The sequence below is a fragment of the Apaloderma vittatum genome, unplaced genomic scaffold (genome assembly GCF_000703405.1).
Source record: "Apaloderma vittatum isolate BGI_N311 unplaced genomic scaffold, ASM70340v1 scaffold26018, whole genome shotgun sequence".
Taxonomy (NCBI): Eukaryota; Metazoa; Chordata; class Aves; order Trogoniformes; family Trogonidae; genus Apaloderma; species Apaloderma vittatum.
Window position 1 is genome coordinate 106,284 of NW_009732919.1, and position 17,957 is coordinate 124,240.

The 17,957-nt window shown below is 40.9% G+C and overlaps 1 protein-coding gene across 1 annotated transcript in view; it reads left to right on the forward strand.

Moving 5' to 3' along the window:
* The window catches only part of LOC104278664 (receptor tyrosine-protein kinase erbB-4-like), a gene marked incomplete at both ends in the record, with an annotated part of 56,872 nt that extends 40,045 nt beyond the window's left edge, over positions 1 to 16,827 (forward strand). Inside the window, 5 exons of the mRNA XM_009875699.1 lie at positions 32 to 122; positions 1,736 to 1,935; positions 12,774 to 12,906; positions 15,119 to 15,212; positions 16,673 to 16,827. Of these exons, the coding sequence (XP_009874001.1) occupies positions 32 to 122; positions 1,736 to 1,935; positions 12,774 to 12,906; positions 15,119 to 15,212; positions 16,673 to 16,827 (673 nt within the window). The remainder of the gene's footprint in view (positions 1 to 31; positions 123 to 1,735; positions 1,936 to 12,773; positions 12,907 to 15,118; positions 15,213 to 16,672) is intronic.
* Between the last annotated feature and the right edge of the window lie 1,130 nt (positions 16,828 to 17,957).

Sequence of the window (17,957 nt, forward strand, 5' to 3'; positions counted from 1 at the left end):
GCATTCCTGTGCTTGCCTTTTTCTCCTGCAGGGTATTTGAACATACAGTCATGGCCTGAGAATATGACCGATTTCAGGGTGTTTTCTAACTTGGTTACTATTGGTGGAAGAGCTCTCTATAGGTAAGGTACTTACTTGCTCTCTTGATGGAATCGTTTTTTATTAGTATTCAATGATTCTTTGTTCAGTAGCACAGAAAGCAGCATCCTTTGGGAAGGGCACATAAATTGATACGTTTCTCTCTGTTACCAAGGTATTCATTAGCAGTGTCTTTGCTAATCTGTTTATAGTAGGTAATAACCTTTGGAACATAATTATTGTAACTGTAGCTATAAACTCTTTGTCCAGAAAGAACGTTTTATGATTTAACATGCCTTGTGAATGCAAAACATAACTTGAAAAATATTAATAGTAGAACCTAGACCCATTATTAGGAAGTTCATGTGGTTGTGATTGGCAGTGCGTGCTCATGTACCCACAGAACAGTGTGGCCTTTAGAAGTGGTGAGGGATAAAATCCGTGGAAGAGCGCTGAAATCGCTGAAGTGCCTTGCCGATGGGGTGTACCTTAACTCTGTCGTGCCTTTTTTACCAGATGTTTCCATATGGAAACTGCTATGGAGGAACTAGTTTGAAGAGAAGAAAATGTGGTGAGAAATAATGGAGGAAGCACAAAGAGACACCTCAGTGATACATATGAGCAGCAACCCCTGGCTCCCCAGTCTGTAAATGTAGTAAATCAGTCATGGGGTTTTGCTGGCATCTTAAACAGCAACCCCAGCAGAATAAGAATAGCAGCTAAACCTTGAGATTGCATTACAGCCCAGCACTCTGCTTAGAAGCAGCAATTTTTATTTGGAACACCTGGAAAACAATTATAATCATTAAAATACAGAAACTTAAAGGATGCCCAGAGACTGGATATTATTTTCATTAATCTTTAGTCATAAAATATGTGCAGTCATTTCTGTGTTGCACAGACAATCATTTACTGTTCCTTTGATGAAGAAAAGCGATAACCACATATTACAACAAAAGAAAAATGAAATGTAGAAAGTGGGCTGGAAAAATTTCCTTGAAAATAACAATTTCTTCCTGTATTACTATAAATGACATTAATTTGATGCCTGACAGAAGATGTTAATACATTTTGCATGACTTTGTCAGTTTCTCCTTAGTGTATAAACTATCATAGTATTAATTTGGTCAGAAAAAAATCTGGATTTCATTCTGTTTTCTCAGCAGTACTTTATCTCAAAAATATGATAACGGAAGAAATGGAACTAGTTGAATTCTGCTGGCCCACTTAGCCTGGTGCTGTGAGCTTTACATTTCGTGTTACCACAATTCTTACAGGACTCATGATTTTCTAGGCAACAGACCTGGATGTTGGCTGGCAAGGCACTGGAACAGGTTGCCCAGAGAACTCTGGAAGTGTTCAAGGCCAGGCTGGATGGGGCTTTGAGCAACCTGGTCTAGTGGGAGGTGTCCCTGCTCATGGCAGGGGGTTTAGAACTAGATGTTCTAAGGTCCCTTCCAACTCAAGCCATTTTGTGATTCTATGATAAAATACTTGTGTCACCCCAAAATAGAAGTTTTCTGACAAACCTTCAGTTTTGCCAGAAAATCAACTTGACATGAGGACCTAATTCCAGTGAGAAATTTGCAACCAGCTCTAGTAAGTTCCACCTTCTGGGGCTAATTCCTGTTCTCTCCTATTTCTGTTTTCATCACAGTGGCCTTTCCTTACTCATACTCAAGCAACAAGGCATTACCTCTCTGCAGTTCCAGTCCTTGAAGCAAATCAGTGCTGGCAACATCTACATAACAGACAACAGCAATTTGTGCTACTACCACACTGTCAACTGGACCAGCCTGTTCAGCACACCCAGTCAAAAGACAGTGATTCATCGAAATAAAAAGGCAGAGAACTGCAGTAAGTACTGCTGCTTAGCGCAGATCTTCTTGTCTACCATTGGCTCACTTAGCGGGGGAAAAGTGTTACAACTACTGATGGGATACAGTGCAGTGAGCAGACCAGAAACTCAGCTGATGGTTCCTGGAGCTTCATGGACATCAGTGGAGCTGTGAGCATTTACTGAATCTGAAGATTTAGCCCAGCCTGCCTCTGAGCAGATTTATAGTCAAATGAAACATTTGAAGATACGAACAAATGCAAGGGAGAAGAGAGAGAGCGCTGTTTCCTTACCATGACGTAGATTTTGCAGGTTAGAGACCTGGTTTTGCAAATCTGAATTCTGAAGACCATAAATCGGGACTGAATGTAGTGTTTATGAAAGGCACGGGTTTTACAGATTCCAAAAACTACAGCCTGTTCCTTATGGAGTGAGAGAAGGATCTTTTGCTTCCCCTACCCCGCCGCACTAAAGTGGCCCTGTCCAGAAAGGTCACTTTTGGGGCTGGTTTTGATCACCAAATTCCTCCTTTCTATGTTCGACCTATCTGATAAAGAAAATTGCTTTTAATTGGTATTGTCTTTCAAGGAAGCTTATGTGCCACTACCTGGAGTAAGATCAGAGTACTGAAAAGCGAATGAATGCTATGCAGGAGATGAAACACTTTGGTTATACAGAAATTGTGCAGCAAATTGTATTAAGACAATCATATTGCATCAGCAATAGAGTTCATTTTCAGCATCTGATAGAGTACTAGCAAGAGAGGAGATGCATTAAATTCCTATATGTTTAAGTGATATTTCTAGGTTTTGTGCCTTGACCAGCCAGAAATGTTTGTGCTTTTTCTTTTTCAGGCTACAGTCCTACTTTTAACTTGTTTTTTTAGTTCTTAACACCTCCTCCTGTTTTTCCCTTCCTTTTGAAGTACTGTTCTGCTATGCCTTGAGTGAGTTTGTGACTGCTCATCGCTGTAGTATGAGTGTTCCGTCCGGCGTTAGGTGAAACAGATATATTTATCACTGGTGCTCAGTTACTTTTCTAATCTCTCCTGCCACGTAAGAGCAGTATGAAGTAGAAAGGCTTGTTTGGTAGGTCTCTGCATGGTTATGGCTTTTATTTTGTATTATTATTATTATTATTGGGGTTTATGATGATGATGCTATTTCTCTGCCTATAAATTTAAAAAGTGAAGGTTAAAAAAATGACCCTTGCTGTTGATGTAGTTAGTTTGTGATAATGCCTGAGGGTATAGAGAGAAAGGGTTGCTTCTAAACCTCCTGCAGACCACTGTCCAATTTTGGACTGCAGCATACTTTATCCTTTAATGTAAACATTCTGTAACATGAGACATGAGTATGTGTTGAACAGAACTTTTCTTGGTAGAAGTTTTTGTGTGTGTTTGCAAAAGATGCCCTTGGTTAAGGCTATGAAACTACGGCTTAGCCCCTTGCGCTTGGTTGGACATTTTGTGGGAAGGCGATACAGGGGGTGGAGGAGAGGTGCAGTGTCCGCTGTTCCTTCCGTGGTGAGGAAGTGCACGGGGATGTCCTGTATGTGCAAGAGCTTTGTGCCCTCATGTCCTTACTGCTGTAACCCAACCAAGAGGTGACAAAGCGTGAGTAAATGAATACGGGTGGTTGTCTGTGAGAGTAGCATAGCTCTCTGTGTCATCCAGAGACGATCGAACACATGATAATAACGTTATGTGGGAATGAAGCATTGATGAAGGGTCCAAGAATAGTCCTGAATAATGAAGTGGGTTAACCAGCTGCAGGACAAAGAAAGCTGCACAGTCTCTATTTTCAACACACCCAACTTTATCTCGTTCTGATTTAGTTCTAGTTGCTCAACTTCCCTGAGCTTTGTGTCATCATCTTCATGGCTTCTGTTCTCTCATTTTTCATTTTTTCAATCTCAAAGGGTTTTGAGTTCTTCTGAGGGTGAATATTATTTGAACACTGAGTACGATCAGCCTTGCAAGGGAAAAGCATGCATTTTTTGGCACCATCAGCTCCTTTGAAACTTGGAGGAAAACTCCTAACCTCCCATGAGTAACTAGAGTCTTCAGTCTTGCCAGCTACAGCATTTGTAGATGACTTGCAGTTCCAGTATACAGTCTATTTTTTCTGCCCCCACACAGAAAGCCAACTCTGAAAAATTATATGTTTGGCAAATAGATGTGTTTCCAAGAAAAAGAATTCCGTCTGCTCAGGAATGCATTGCTAGTTTCTTTCCCCTGCACTGGGATTGGAGTTTAACAGGATCATGTGGTGAGGAGGAACCTAGTTCTGTGCCAGCAGTCTAGTACCATGTGTATTTTATATGTCATGCCAGGAAGAATTACCTCTTTCAGATTTCACATAAGGAATTTCTTGGGCTGACAGCACAGAATCTATCAGAAGGTCTTGATGACCATGCAGGAGTTATGAGGGTCATATTCCAGGATCCTAGTGGTCTCGTCTTGCTGAGAGATAAAAAACGGTGAACCCTCCAGAGAGCACAGGTTTCCTCTACCGTATGAGAAACTGCTGACTGTGGGAGAAAAATCTTGTACTTGGTGCTCTTTGATGCTTTCTAACAGCAGATTGACTATAGCTGTCTGATAATGATGCATCTTTTAATGATAGAACGACCATCTGTCTTCCATTTTTAGAGATTTAGTATAAAACCAAAAAAAGCACTAATAAGGTTGAACGTAGGCCTCGTGTCTCGTGCAGTAATGCTTCCTCTTTGCTTCAGCCTCTCAGAGGTGAACTTCATAAGGTGCTTTTCCCTTCATGGAATAGCGTCCCGTTTGTTTCACTGGGTTTGAGAGCTTGGACACATAGCCAAGTGCAGTAGTTTGGAAGATAGCTCCACATGAGTTGTCAGGATTCCTTTGTCAAAGACTTCCTTCCCCTTGCCTGTGATCACTAGGAGGCCCTTTGAAGCAGCCACAGCTACTGAAACACGGGCTTCCAGGGCAAATGGAAACGTAGATGTTCTGTCACATCATCCTCTTGCACTGTATGTCTTCTCACTATACTTTCATGCCAGGGGAAAATGTGAACTTTATTTGACTTTTAGCTTGTTAAGGATTTGTTATCATAGAGACTCATTAGTTTCCAGGAAGAAAAATCTTTCTAAAGGTATTTTATGAAATTTAACACCAAGGCAATCTTCATGAGGAAAACAAGTCTCATTCATTTAATTTTAAGAAGTCTCAATGTAGACTACAGTACTAAGGGACTAGTTTTGAAAAGGGACTCTAACCTGTGTCCATTAAAAGGACTTTATATAATGAGCGTAGGCTATGGGCCAAGTTACTCTGACCAGAAGACGGTGTCTTAGGCAGCTGACTTCATGAATCCTCACAGGGAACAGTTGCTTTCTCTCTCTATGCACGTCCTTGTGAATGAATGGATTAGCGTTTTGTGGCCTTTTGAGAGTCGGCGTTAAATGAGAAGAGCTATCCTGCTGCTTCAACTCTGCCTGTCAGTCAGCGCCTCTCTGGGGTTAAATGGGTTCTGCTGCAGCTTAGATGTTGGACTAAAATCTTCACCGTTATTTGCAGTACAGCAGAACTATTCCTTAGAGCCAGCTGTGCTCCTCCAGCATCCTCTGATGCATCTGTGATTTTCAGGATAGGCAAACAGGCTGGGGTTTAGGGGAGTTTCCATTGCCTGAGTGTTTGGGGTCTGAGGGCAGGCCTCTAGGGATTCCGTTTCTGCCTTTCACTTATTTTGCCTGTTCTAGACTCTGATCCTGCAGATGCTTGGGCCAAGTGATGCTTCTCTAAGTGACAAGTAAGACTAGTCAGAATGGGGAAGGGAAATAAATAAGTAAGTATTTGCAGGATTGGAATCCATCCTCTGGTAGAAATAATACCTGTTTGCTTGCATGGTAACTATCAGAGTGTGCCTTGTTAATAAAAATATCCATTAAAGATGTTTTTTCCACAGGATTTTCAGTGCAGAAACCAGTCTAAACCATGTTAATTATGTTTATTATTATTATTATTTCTTTGTGTATTGTGGGTCACTAAGATTGGTTTTGTTTTCCTCCCTACCTGGTGATTGTTAATGAGTTAAAGCAAGTTACTGCAAACTTTTACTATTAACGTCTTGCATTTCTTAAAACCCATGTAAAAGCTTCCAAGATCTTCTAGTCGGCATCATATTAAAGTGACTTTCATGATATATCACAAGATGATGATCTCTTTCCCGTACCATTTAATGTCATGTTCACCAGACCATATAAGACAGTGAAGAATATTGAAATACTGAAAAACTATTGAGGGAGTAAAATATTTGTGGAAATGTTCAGTCAATATTAATGTGTCATTTCTGAGATAACACTGACATCATAGAGTTTGGCAGAACTCTCGTTTTGTTTTTATTTTCAATGAAGAAGATAAAGACAATGGACAGTGGAAGATGCTACAAGATTATCCAACACACAATATACTTTATACTTCGATAGCCTCAATTATTTCATCTTTCTGTTTCTGCTACTTCTTTACAATGTTAAAATAGTCACCAAATATTTCGCTCTGAGGTGGCTTTTCCAAACACTAGATAAAAGCCTAGAGCAAGCTTCACTTGTTTGTAGAATGTTGAAAATAGAGGAGCAAAATATACATGTGATTTCTGAATTTTTAAAAAGTCCATAAACCTCACAACGCTCTATTGCTTTCTGTTTTCTTTCTAATATTGTCCCATGCAGGGCCAGAGAGGATGGTGTCATAGTTTGACTCCTCCCTGTTCCCAGTGGGGTGGGGAGGAGACTCAGGAAAAAAAAAGTAAAACTCATGGATTGAGATAAGAACAGTTTAATAATGAAAAATAAAATATGATATAATAATAATGATAATGATGATGCGAAGAAATATTTTTTAAAAAGAGTTAGAGAAAGAAATGACACCCGGGAGAAGGCAAGTGATGCACAGTGCCAGTGGTCACCACCTGCTGACCAATGCCCGAGCAGCGATCCGTCCCTCCTGTCCCGCTCCCCCCAGTTTATCGACCAAGCATGAGTGTGCTGTGGAATATCCCTTTGGCTGGTTTGGATCAGCCATCCTGGCCGTGCTCCCTCCCAGCTTCTTGTGTGCCCGATCGCTCGCAGAGCATGGGAAGCTGAAAAATCCTTAACTTAGGATGAGTGCTACTCGGCAACAACGAAAATGTCAGTGTGGTAACATTATTCCCACGCTAAATTCAAGGTACAGCACTGTAACAGCTATTAGGAAGAAAATTAACTCTGTCCCAGCCAAACCCAGGTGAGGTGGGTACCTGGAAGGAGTGTGACTGCTCTCTTCTCCACCTTCCCTTCCCACATTCAGGGGTACAAGTGTGAGTGCTGGAAATGTCCAAGCTTGAGTACACAGGGAGTGTAGAAGAAAGTGGCCCCTGAGTAGACTCTAAAGGACGCTGGGCTCAGCGGCAGGGTACAGGGGGGAACTTGAGGGTGAGCGACAAGTTGAGGCTTGAGGCGCCGCTGCAGATTGCAAATGGGCAGATTCAAACGGATGAGCCCAGTGGAAATGGAGAGCATTCATCTAAAATGCAACACATGGAGCTCTCGTCTAACGTAGACTTTTACTTGTCTGCTACTATCAACCCTAATGTTAAACACTGCACGTGAAACTTACTTTGTTATAAACATTATTAATGCAGAATAAATTACTATAAAATTATTTCCTAGAGAATGTGCTTTGGTAGTTAGCTTTTGCCATTGCTCTGTGCCCAAATGAAGAATCTGCCTTCTTTTCCCAGCATGGGGTTTTTTATGGAACAGTCAGAGGTGACTCATGTTAATTATGAGCGCACACAAAATAAATGTAGAAAGATGTTCTTTTATACAAAGTTATTTAAATAATTCCTTTAGACTCCCGTGACACCTGCAGTGTACAGTGGAGCCTTTTCAGGCAAAGGTTGTTATAAATGTGATTGTTATGAATTTTGTCAATTTAGCTACCAATTAACAACTTGAATAAATTATTACATTCATTATCAGGCATGATGCAAAGCTAATTAAAATCTGCAGGAGCTTTTCTGTTGAGTTCACAGAGCTTTGGATCAGGCCCGTAAGTCTATAGCCTAATAACAATTTTTCTTTTTTTAGATAGCTATTTTTTGGTGGTCTGTCTAGGTTGGGGAAAAACATTGAACCTTTCTGCTTTTAACCTGTGTGACCCCATTAATAAAGAGTGAATGCTTGTTCTAAAACTACAGATGAAAATGAGTTCTTGTCAAAAACATTCTTGTTCTTTTCTTCCACATGCAGCCATGTGGTATGCTGGATCTTCAGAATGTTCTCAGCACATGGAAGTGCCACATAATGTGTCTGAAACTGAAATCTTTCCTTAGCCATCACTATAATTAAAGAAAGGGAGGAAAAACAAGGGGGTTTATAAGTTGTCAAAAAAACCACTCCTTTCTTGCCACGATTCATTTATGAAAACATTTCTATGACTTAGAAATAAGCAGAAGGAAATAATGATTATTTTTTTTTCCTATTGCTTTTCTTCATAGAACTACAGGCACTGTGTTGTCTAGAATTCAATAGTGTAATCATGATTTTCTTTACTGAAAAACTCTTTATTTGCATAAGGTTACTCAGTATACTTTCTGAGCTATCTTGTAACAGTGACACTTACTATTCAAATGTGTATTTTAGTGCAACACTGTGTGTAAATAAATTCTGATCCCAGCATAGTCTGACAGCTGAGAACAGCAAAAAGAAAGGAAATAGCTAGTAATAAAAGCACAATTTCAAATTACAAAAAAAAATAAAAATGAGAAATCAAATAGGAAACTACCCTCCAATGATGAAAGTGTGAAACAGAGTCAGTAGGATTACTAATACTCTCAAGATTAAAACTGAGAACAGAGGGATCTTCAAAGCAGAGTGTGTTTTTATTGTGTTTCAAATACTTACAGTGAGTCATTGACTAGAAAATAAAACTATTCGTATAAGAAGTTTGCTTAATTAGAACTATGATAGTTTCTAGATTTGGGATTTTCCTTCTAGTTTTTAGTTACTGATGCATTTTAAGCCTGGAGCTGTCTGTTAATCCCAGGTGGCAGGTAACGTGAGGCAGGGCTCCTGTGTTTGTCTGGTCAGTGTCAGTCACAGGTCACATGAAACTGGATGAGATCAATGGAGGTCGGCAGGCATGAAGTGCTGGAATCTGCTCTGAGGGAGCCCTTGAGGGTTCTGGAAATCCTGAGAAATAGTTGGGCTTCCTCTGAAATGACCAGCTCTGTTGCCCAGAATCTCTTCCTGAGTGCTTCTGTAGGCAAAGAGCATGGGATAGGCAAAAACTGTCCTTTGATACCAAGTCAGTGCTCCTCCTGAGCTGTACTTCACCGAGACATACATGAAATGTCTAAAAGCAGGTGACAAAGGAAGCTGTGTTGGCCACACATGTATCACTGGCTAACGCAAAACTTCTGCCTAGTTCCTTCCATTTCTGTGAAGTTCAGTCAGTGGATCTACTGACATCTGGGAGCTGTTATAAAAATGTTGCTATGTTTAAAAAAAGTTAGGAATAGGACAATAATAAAAAGCTGAATGTTTTGACTCTCTTTGTACTGGCTTTGTGTGGTGTGGTTCCTTTGCCTGCAGCAGAATGTCTCCTGATATACAGCGGAGCTCCGGGAGGGAGAATGAGACATCCCTGTGAAATGGCCTGCTAAATGGCTCAGGTCTCTCTTGCTGTGCTGGAATCTGTCATAATTAATATGCTTTAAAGGAAATTAAATGACCACCTGGAATTACTCCTAAATTTAACTATTTTATGTTTGGCTGTACCTGATTGGAGCTTTGAGACAAAAGAGGAATCAGACAGATACTTCTGAATATCTCCTGGATGTTGTCATTAAGAAAGTATATGTGATATAAAAAAGATAATATGCAGATATATGTATTCAAGCATTCCAGCCTTGATGAGTGTGCAGACCTTGCATGCCCAAACTTTTTTGTGGTATTGTATTGAATAAGATAGTGCTCGTCTACCTGCTGAATTACAGGTGTCGTACAGCAAAGCCGTGTAGGGTCAGCTCTGCGCTGTATGAGTAGGAAGCGAGCTGGTGACTCTCTTGGATCACTTCGTCTGCAAGAGCTGGAGGACATGAAGCCTTTGATTGGTTCCCATGCTGCTTGTAAAGGTGAAATGTCCTTTTCTGGCACTGAATTATGAAAACGTTCTCGGCAGAAAACCAAACAAGTAGATGAGGATCTGCCATTTTCAATCTTGATGAAGCAGAATGTCCTTTTGCAAGAAAGGAGACTGGAAGCAGCTTCGGTCCTCTTGCCCGCCCGCTACATGGGCTAGGAGGGAGAAACCATGCGTACCATTGGTGTGTATTTTTTTCTAAGAAATGTTTTCTAATCATTTCAGTGAGGAGAAAGCAGGGGGACAGGGCTGGGACAGACAGAGGGAAGCACCCTGCGGGTGTGACGTGAACTTCCTGCGTGTCAGCGGGCAAAGGCAGGTGCAGGAGTTGCCTTGCAGGAAATAGAGGATATCGGCTGGGCGCGCTGGATGGATCAGAAAGATGCATTTGACAGAAGTGGTGCCATCATCAAACGGTGCTGCAGCTCTGCAGCCCTCCACACAAGAAGGACTTGGACTTGTTGGAGCAGATCCACAGGAGGCCACAAAAATGATCAGAGGACTGGAGCACCTCTCCTGTGAGGATGGACTGAGGGAGTTGAAGTTGTTCAGCCTGGAGAAGGGAGACCTTATATAAACCTTCCTGAAGGCATTCCTGTTCTTTACAACGAGGGTGGTGAAACGCTGGCACAGGCTGCCCAGAGAGGTGGTGGAGGCTCCGTCCCTGGAGACATTCAAGGTCAGGCTTGATGGGGCTCAGAGCAACCTGATCTAGATAAGGACGTCCCTGCTCACTGCAGGGGGGTTGGACTAGATCATAGAATCATAGAATGGCCTAGGCTGGAAGGGACCTTAGAGATCATTTTAATCCAGCCTCCCTGTCGCCAGGGACACCACTTCTCGACTAGATCAGGCAACGCATGGGGACCGAATGGGAATCGAACCCGCGACCTCAGCGTTGTTAGCGCCACACTCAACTGACTGAGCTAACCAGCCCCCTAGATGACCTCGAAAGGTCCCTTCCAGCCCAGCACATTCTATGATCTATGAAAAGCGATGAAGGAGCCGGTAAGGAGGGTCACGGTATGAAGCATGCTGCTGCGACAGTTGCTCAGTGGTTCAAATGCGGGGCATCATATACACTGTAGCACAGAATAACCAGTTCTGAAAGCATCTTTCTGCTGACTCTTTTGTGATTTAGAAGGGCTTTGTTCTTCTCAAGTAATAAAGCTTGGTATACTCTTTACTTGTTAAGGTAGATTGTAATGGATGGTACCTAACTGCAGTGACAGTGGAGGCAAAACCATCAGGTATCCCGAAATGAAAATGAGGTGCTTTTATTTTTTTGCTTTTTTTTCCCCTCAGTCACCCAGCTGTGCTGCTGTACTGAAAGTAGTGCATGAAGACCTACTGTCTTTTTGTTGAGTATAAAACTGACAGTGCTCTTTTTGCATTTTGTGAAAGGTTTTATGTTGATTTTATTATTACTTTTCTTTCAATCTGTGCTGAGTGTATGCAGTTGCTGTTCTATATGTGCTTTCAGAGTGTGTGTGTGTTCCCAACTGGACATCTTCATTGCTTACAGCACTGGAGGGGGTGATGGAGTTCTTACAGCAAACCTACTTTTAATTTATTTTATTTTATTTGACACTTCCCTCAAGTTGTTTCCAGTGGTTTAAAAAGCAAACAAATGTTTATGTATTTGCCATCTCTGGTATTTGAGATCTTTGTTGTTCTTAGTCTTCTCAGTCTGGTATGTAACCATTTGCATAAAGCATTTCATCAAACAAAAGTGAATTCAGGTTAAGAGACCTACCCTTTCGCGTGCCAGGGTTTGGCTGAAACTATTCAACTGGATTTTCCTCAGATGCTGTAGAGAGAACATGTGTTTCCTTTTGCTCTTTTCTCATTTTCTCCATCTGTCACATTCGTCTACATTTTTATATAGGGAATGATTTTTATAAAATAAAAATACAGAATTAGTCATGCTGTTTGAAACAGTCTTTCACCTTTTGTTGTTTATTTTTTGTGGGTTTTTTGTGTTCAGTAAAGAAAAACTCTTTGGCTGTTCAGGTGCTTTTGCAATAATTTAAAAAATCACAGTTAATAGTGATTTTCCTTCAACTTTTTCCCCACCATACATACGTTTTATATCAGGGAGGCCTCAATTCAGAGGTAGTGTTTTATATTTTAGTTTAATAGCCCTTCTGTGAATTTGGAAAATTATTTTTTCAAATCCTTTAAATTTTCGGCATTTACAATGTCCTGTGTCAGGGAATTCTGCAGCTTGATCTATGCTTTCTATGAAGAAAAATCTCTGTTTTGAACCCTATTGGGTTCCTGTCTCTTTGAATGCCCATGGGGGACTTAGTAAAAGCAATGAATAATTGTTTCATGATTTTACAGACCTTCATCATGTCGTTTCTCACCTATATCTAAGGCTGCTTTTCTGTTTATTCCTGGTGGAGAAGCTCTTCTCTAGTTTTGATCATCCCTGCAGTGCTCTTAAACATTTTTCTCACTCTACTATAACCTTTCTGAGAGGAACAGAGCAAAAGTGTGTATAATGTTCAAACTGTGAGTGCACAGCGTGTTTCGGTAGTGGTATGGTGACAATTTTCTGCTTTTTCTCTATTCTATTTCTGGAAAATCTGAATGTTCCATTTGATTTCCTAAGGGTAGCAGGATGTTGAATGAAATGTTTTGTTTTGCATTTCAGAGGACTACGTAACTTAATGACAGCATCCTCTCTCTCTGCAGCTGCGGATGGGATGGTGTGTAATGAGTTATGCTCAAGCGATGGCTGTTGGGGGCCAGGGCCAGACCAGTGTCTCTCCTGCAAGCGCTTCATCAGGGGAAAGACCTGCATAGACTCTTGTAACCTGTATGACGGGTAAGATATTTCCCCTGCACTTTTTTCTGAAGGTGCTGATTACATTGTTCAGGACTTTAATGAGTAAGTTGGTTTGGCTTTAATCCATATCTGGCTTCGTTGACAACATTACTGATATTGAGTGAACTGTATTGTGGGATAAGTTTTAAATATTTCTGAATCTGAACTTGCATAGAAGGCTTTACCTAATATTGTGTGGACTAAAATTTTCAGGTAACATAAAAAGTTTGTGGCATCTTTTGCATTGCTAATGATGTTGAGCAGTTTGATTTAGATGAAGACTTACGAAAAACCCCACACCATTTAGTCCTACTAGAATATTGACAACCTTATTCAGAAACACATAATCATTAGGTGTGGGATAAAGAGATTAAGCACCTCAGAGTAGAAAAACTCACTCTATTTTTTCATCATGCACTGGGTATGTGTACACAGAAATATAAATAATAAACCCAACGTGGGTTCTTCCCTCCCTTTCCTGCTTCTGCCCATCCATGTGCACCATCTTTTCTGGAGGATGGATTAGGCAATATTTACATAAGACACGGCCAAGGTATCTGAATCTGCCTTATGTCAGAATAATAGCTACCACAGCAGAAATTAATGATTCAGCTGTGGAGGGAAACAGGTGAAATTTCACTTCCTGTATAGTATAGAAAGGTCCCCTGCACCTCTTTTAGAATCAAGATAAAAAACCTATCTTTGAGCTGAAACTGCTAATTGAAAATAAGATCACTGCATGGTTTCATTGTCTTTCTTTTCCTGCCTTGGGTGCTAACTCCTGTAACTGTTGAGGAAGGAGCATTGAATGAACATCCATATATACATGAAAATATTCTAAACTCTTCTATCTGGAGAACACATGCAAACAAAATCTTGGAGGGGACAGTTTCGTATGCTTAAAAGCTCCCCTTATCTTATCTTCCCCTACCCCTGCAATAAAGAAAACATGCAGGCCACTGTTGTGTTCTCACATGCACCAGATTATTACTGACCGCATTTGGTGGCTTGCCAGCATGAAGCCTGGGGCAGAAGATTGTGAGGAGGCTCTCATGACCAGCCCTCAGGTCAGGATATTCTGATCTGCATAGATTAATGAATGGTATTTACACTTTCCACAGGCTCAGTTCCCTCCTAAATCTGTGAAGCAATTTGTGACCTGGGCTTGGGGAGAAGTTTTTGGTTTGCTCGAGTGCTCTGCACGTTCACCTTGCAGGGTAGCAACAGTACTTCAGGGCAGGGTCAGATGTATTTGACTTCTCTATTTTAGTTCTCAGCTGGGAAGATCCCATCCCCAAGGCAGAGGAGGATGAGGTCACTTGTATTAGTCAACAGGAGTGTGCAGCACATCTTTAATTTGTTCATGCCAATATTTTAACTGGGTAAGGCAATGAGATGGGGTCCATCTGCAAAGCCTCGGATGTGCCCAGTCTGAGCTAAGTACCTAGACAGATTCTGTCTGTGGTTAGTTCAGGTGTTAATTCATTTTAGCCTAGAAGAGGATGGGATGAAATGTGTTGTGAGTGCTGGAGGTTTTTTGTGAGGGGCAGCCAGAGTGAGACATCTGGCATTTGAAGGAATAAATGCCATCTAATATCACTATTTCTCCCCTATAACAAAAATAAAGAAAAATCACTTGGGTGATAGTTTCTTCTCATACGTGAGATAAACGAGCAAAAGGATTTGGTTTGACATTTTACAGTTTCAGACCTCACTCTAGAATTGTTGAGGAACAGGTTATGAGCCTTTTGGAGAATGGGCTTTACAGGTAAAGAGTGTTTAACAGACTTCACAGGGCTGCACTTGTTTTAGTTGTCAATGCTCTTTCTAATCCTTTCCTACCCGACAGTGGTGTCTTGCATGCAGCAAGCGGTTCCCTGAGCCGTGAGTGACAATTCCATAGATAAAGTCAAGAAATGAGATACTTTGTCCTCTTAATGAGATGCTTATTTCTGAAGTAAAGAGGGGAAAAAAACCCAGTATATTTTTATACTGGGAAACAAGATGTCTTCTGCTTTACCTGCCTGTGAGAGAGGTTGCTGATGGGGCCAGGTGTAAACCAGCACGGTGTCGTTAACAGAAGTGATCTCAGCTGGCGCAGTCTGCCGACCTGAGGGAATTGGTTTCCGCCAGGTGAAAAGCCACCCAGTTTGTCTCGGTTTCAGTGTCACTTTTGCTTTCTCCTAACCTGCCTGCAAAAATATTTTCCCAGGGAATTTCGAGAATTTGCCAATGGTTCTGTCTGTGTGGAATGTGATCCCCAGTGTGAAAAGATGGAAGAAAACATGATCACCTGCTATGGGCCGGTAAGAACAAAATTTGCTGTATTATGGGCTAGCTTATTAAAGGGTGCTAGAGCACAGACGTCTTCTGCTTACAGACTTCAAAGTGGCTGTTGAAAATCAGTGTTAACAAAAGCAGAAAATATGCATATTCTGCACATAGGGAGAGTATTCTGCTCATGTTAAATGGGTGCTGGGAATAAACTTCCTTGGATCAGCCTGCGTGAGAGAGTGATTTAAAAAGCTTTTCCTTCCTGATTTGTCTTAATGGCTTGGTGGTACAGATGCACAAAATTTTTAAACGACAGATAGCATGCAGTTGTGATTTGAGTGCCCTCTTTTATCACTTTTTTCGTTTTTTATACTCAGTTCTGTCTTATTCTACTACAACTTCAATTACCTGTTTTTTTCAACAAAAAAAGAGTAAGAATTTATATCAGTCTCTCAGCTTCAACAATACATCGGCTTGTGCGTTGTTTTTTTTTTAAACTTAGGTTAGCATTTTAGGCTGTTTTTACAGAGAATTTTCGTGCATCTTAAATTAATCTTAACTGCGGCTGCCACCTTTATAATGACCAGTGAGTCTTCCTTCGAAGATTATTGCTCCTTTGTGAGATAGAAGCTGTCACTTTCTTTTAGCCTTTTTTTATTGCCAAGATTAAAAGACACAAGTATCCCAGGCAATGAGGAGTCGTATTTTAGACTGTTCATCACTGAGAAAATTTAACCTATAACTTATTTCTGTGACTCACCTACTGAATAGGAAAAAAGGCATCATAATTTTTCTTACAATACTATGTTTTCTGCAACACAACCATAAAGCAAGAAGCTGATGTTTCAAGTGTTCAACCCGCAGGGAGATTTGGATTTTTAGCAGGGCTCATGGACTTAAAATCCTAGAGCAGTACCCAGCCTGAACACCAGATTCGCTTATACACTGGATTATTATCATGACTTTAAAATTTTACTTTTCTGCTGTCAAGGTTTGTAGTTTGCAACAGTCTAGTCTACGTATGTGTTAAGAAAACGGAGACTTTGTAGTTCTTCAGTGTTGTTGTGATCAAATACCACAGGGAGAATGCAGTGTGAAAGATAATTCTAGAGTGCAGAGATAGGGGGGTCCCACTGAAAGGCCACCACAGTCGCTTTGCAAATATAGTTTGTTATTAAATGTTGTGCTGGGCGTGAGGTTCGTTGTGTTAAGCGTGCAGTCCATTGCCTTAACCAGTAGTACTGGAAACCATTTAGAAGATGGAATTTGATCTTAGATTCTACAGAATAACTTTATGGGTTTTACGTGTCTGCTGCTCCTTAACAGACACTGGAACCGTGCAGCTCATTCACTGTTCATTGGGGAAGAAATGCTGCTAAAGTTATTGCTAAGCCTAGCAATAGAATGGTTAGTCTAGGACCTGCAGTTCTAGTGCAGCAGGAGAAGAAGAGTAACCGCAATGCACTGCATTTCTTTCTTCCACGCTCTCCAGGGACCTGACCACTGCACAAAGTGTTTCCATTTTAAGGATGGTCCAAATTGTGTGGAAAAATGTCCTGATGGCTTACAGGGGGCCAACAGCTTCATTTTCAAATACGCTGATGAAGATCGTGAGTGCCATCCGTGTCATCCAAACTGCACCCAAGGGTAAGTGCAAAGTCTGTGAAGTGAGCCATCCTATTTACTGTTTAGAGCATGTGATGATTTATGTAGAGCTTGACTTGGTAAAGCACTTGTCCCATGCCTGAAAACAGATTAAGGTAAACTTTGATTTTCAGGTCTCACAATATTCAAGTTCCAGTCATGATTGTCCAACAGACCAGTCCAAAAAAAACCCTAACACTCCTCCTGAGAACCACAGAGAACAGCTCTTCACAGCAATGCTCCTAGCTTTGTTTCTCACTACCACTGGTTTGCAGCCAATGCTACCATTGACGTGTAAGTGTAGGCCTGTAAAATTACTTTATTTTTGGTATTTACTTGTGGACAGAATTTTCATTTTCATCCCTGCTCCTTGGTATTCATAAACTAACCCAGCAGGACTACTGTGAGACAAAAGTGTTTTCGTGTGGGACAGAGTTCGTCTGAAACCAGACTTTGTACGGGAGTTTGAGCATCAGTTTCTCAAGTCTTAAGTGCCCCAAGTCACTTGTTACATTTAGAAATATACAGCCCATGTATCTGAGCCAGAATTAAGAATCTGTGCAACAAAATAACAGTGGTCACGTACACAACTATTGTTTTGCACGGAAATTATAAATGTCTTTTTGATGAAACGGTTGGCAGTGTCCAGCATACAAAGAAAGGGAGAGGCAGCCAGGGGAAAAAAGATAAAACTTCAGCTAGTGAAATAATCTTCAACAAGAGGCTCTTATTATTTAGCGGCTAAAATTAAACCAGTAAATTATTCAATGTAATCTTGATGTCAACAGCTGTTGCCATTCAAAATGAGACCTTTTGCTGGTTTTGCAAATCTAATTACAATAAAGCCATTAGGGAAATGAAAGTGAGATCGCAAAGACATAGCCAGGATCTGTTACAGATTTGTCTTCCCCTCAGACCCTTTAAATCAGTTACGCAATAAGAAAAATGCTGCTACTGTGGAAGAAGAGTCTAACAAGAAGCAATATGAAAAGATGAGCTCGCTTCAGGAGCTCTGGTCCTGGCTTTAATAGGTGGTGGAAGTGCCAATTCTGATCAAATCTGACAAGTGCAGCTATGGATGATAGATTTACTGTCTGCTCTGTATTGGAGCTCTGCTGCCCTCTGAGAAGACC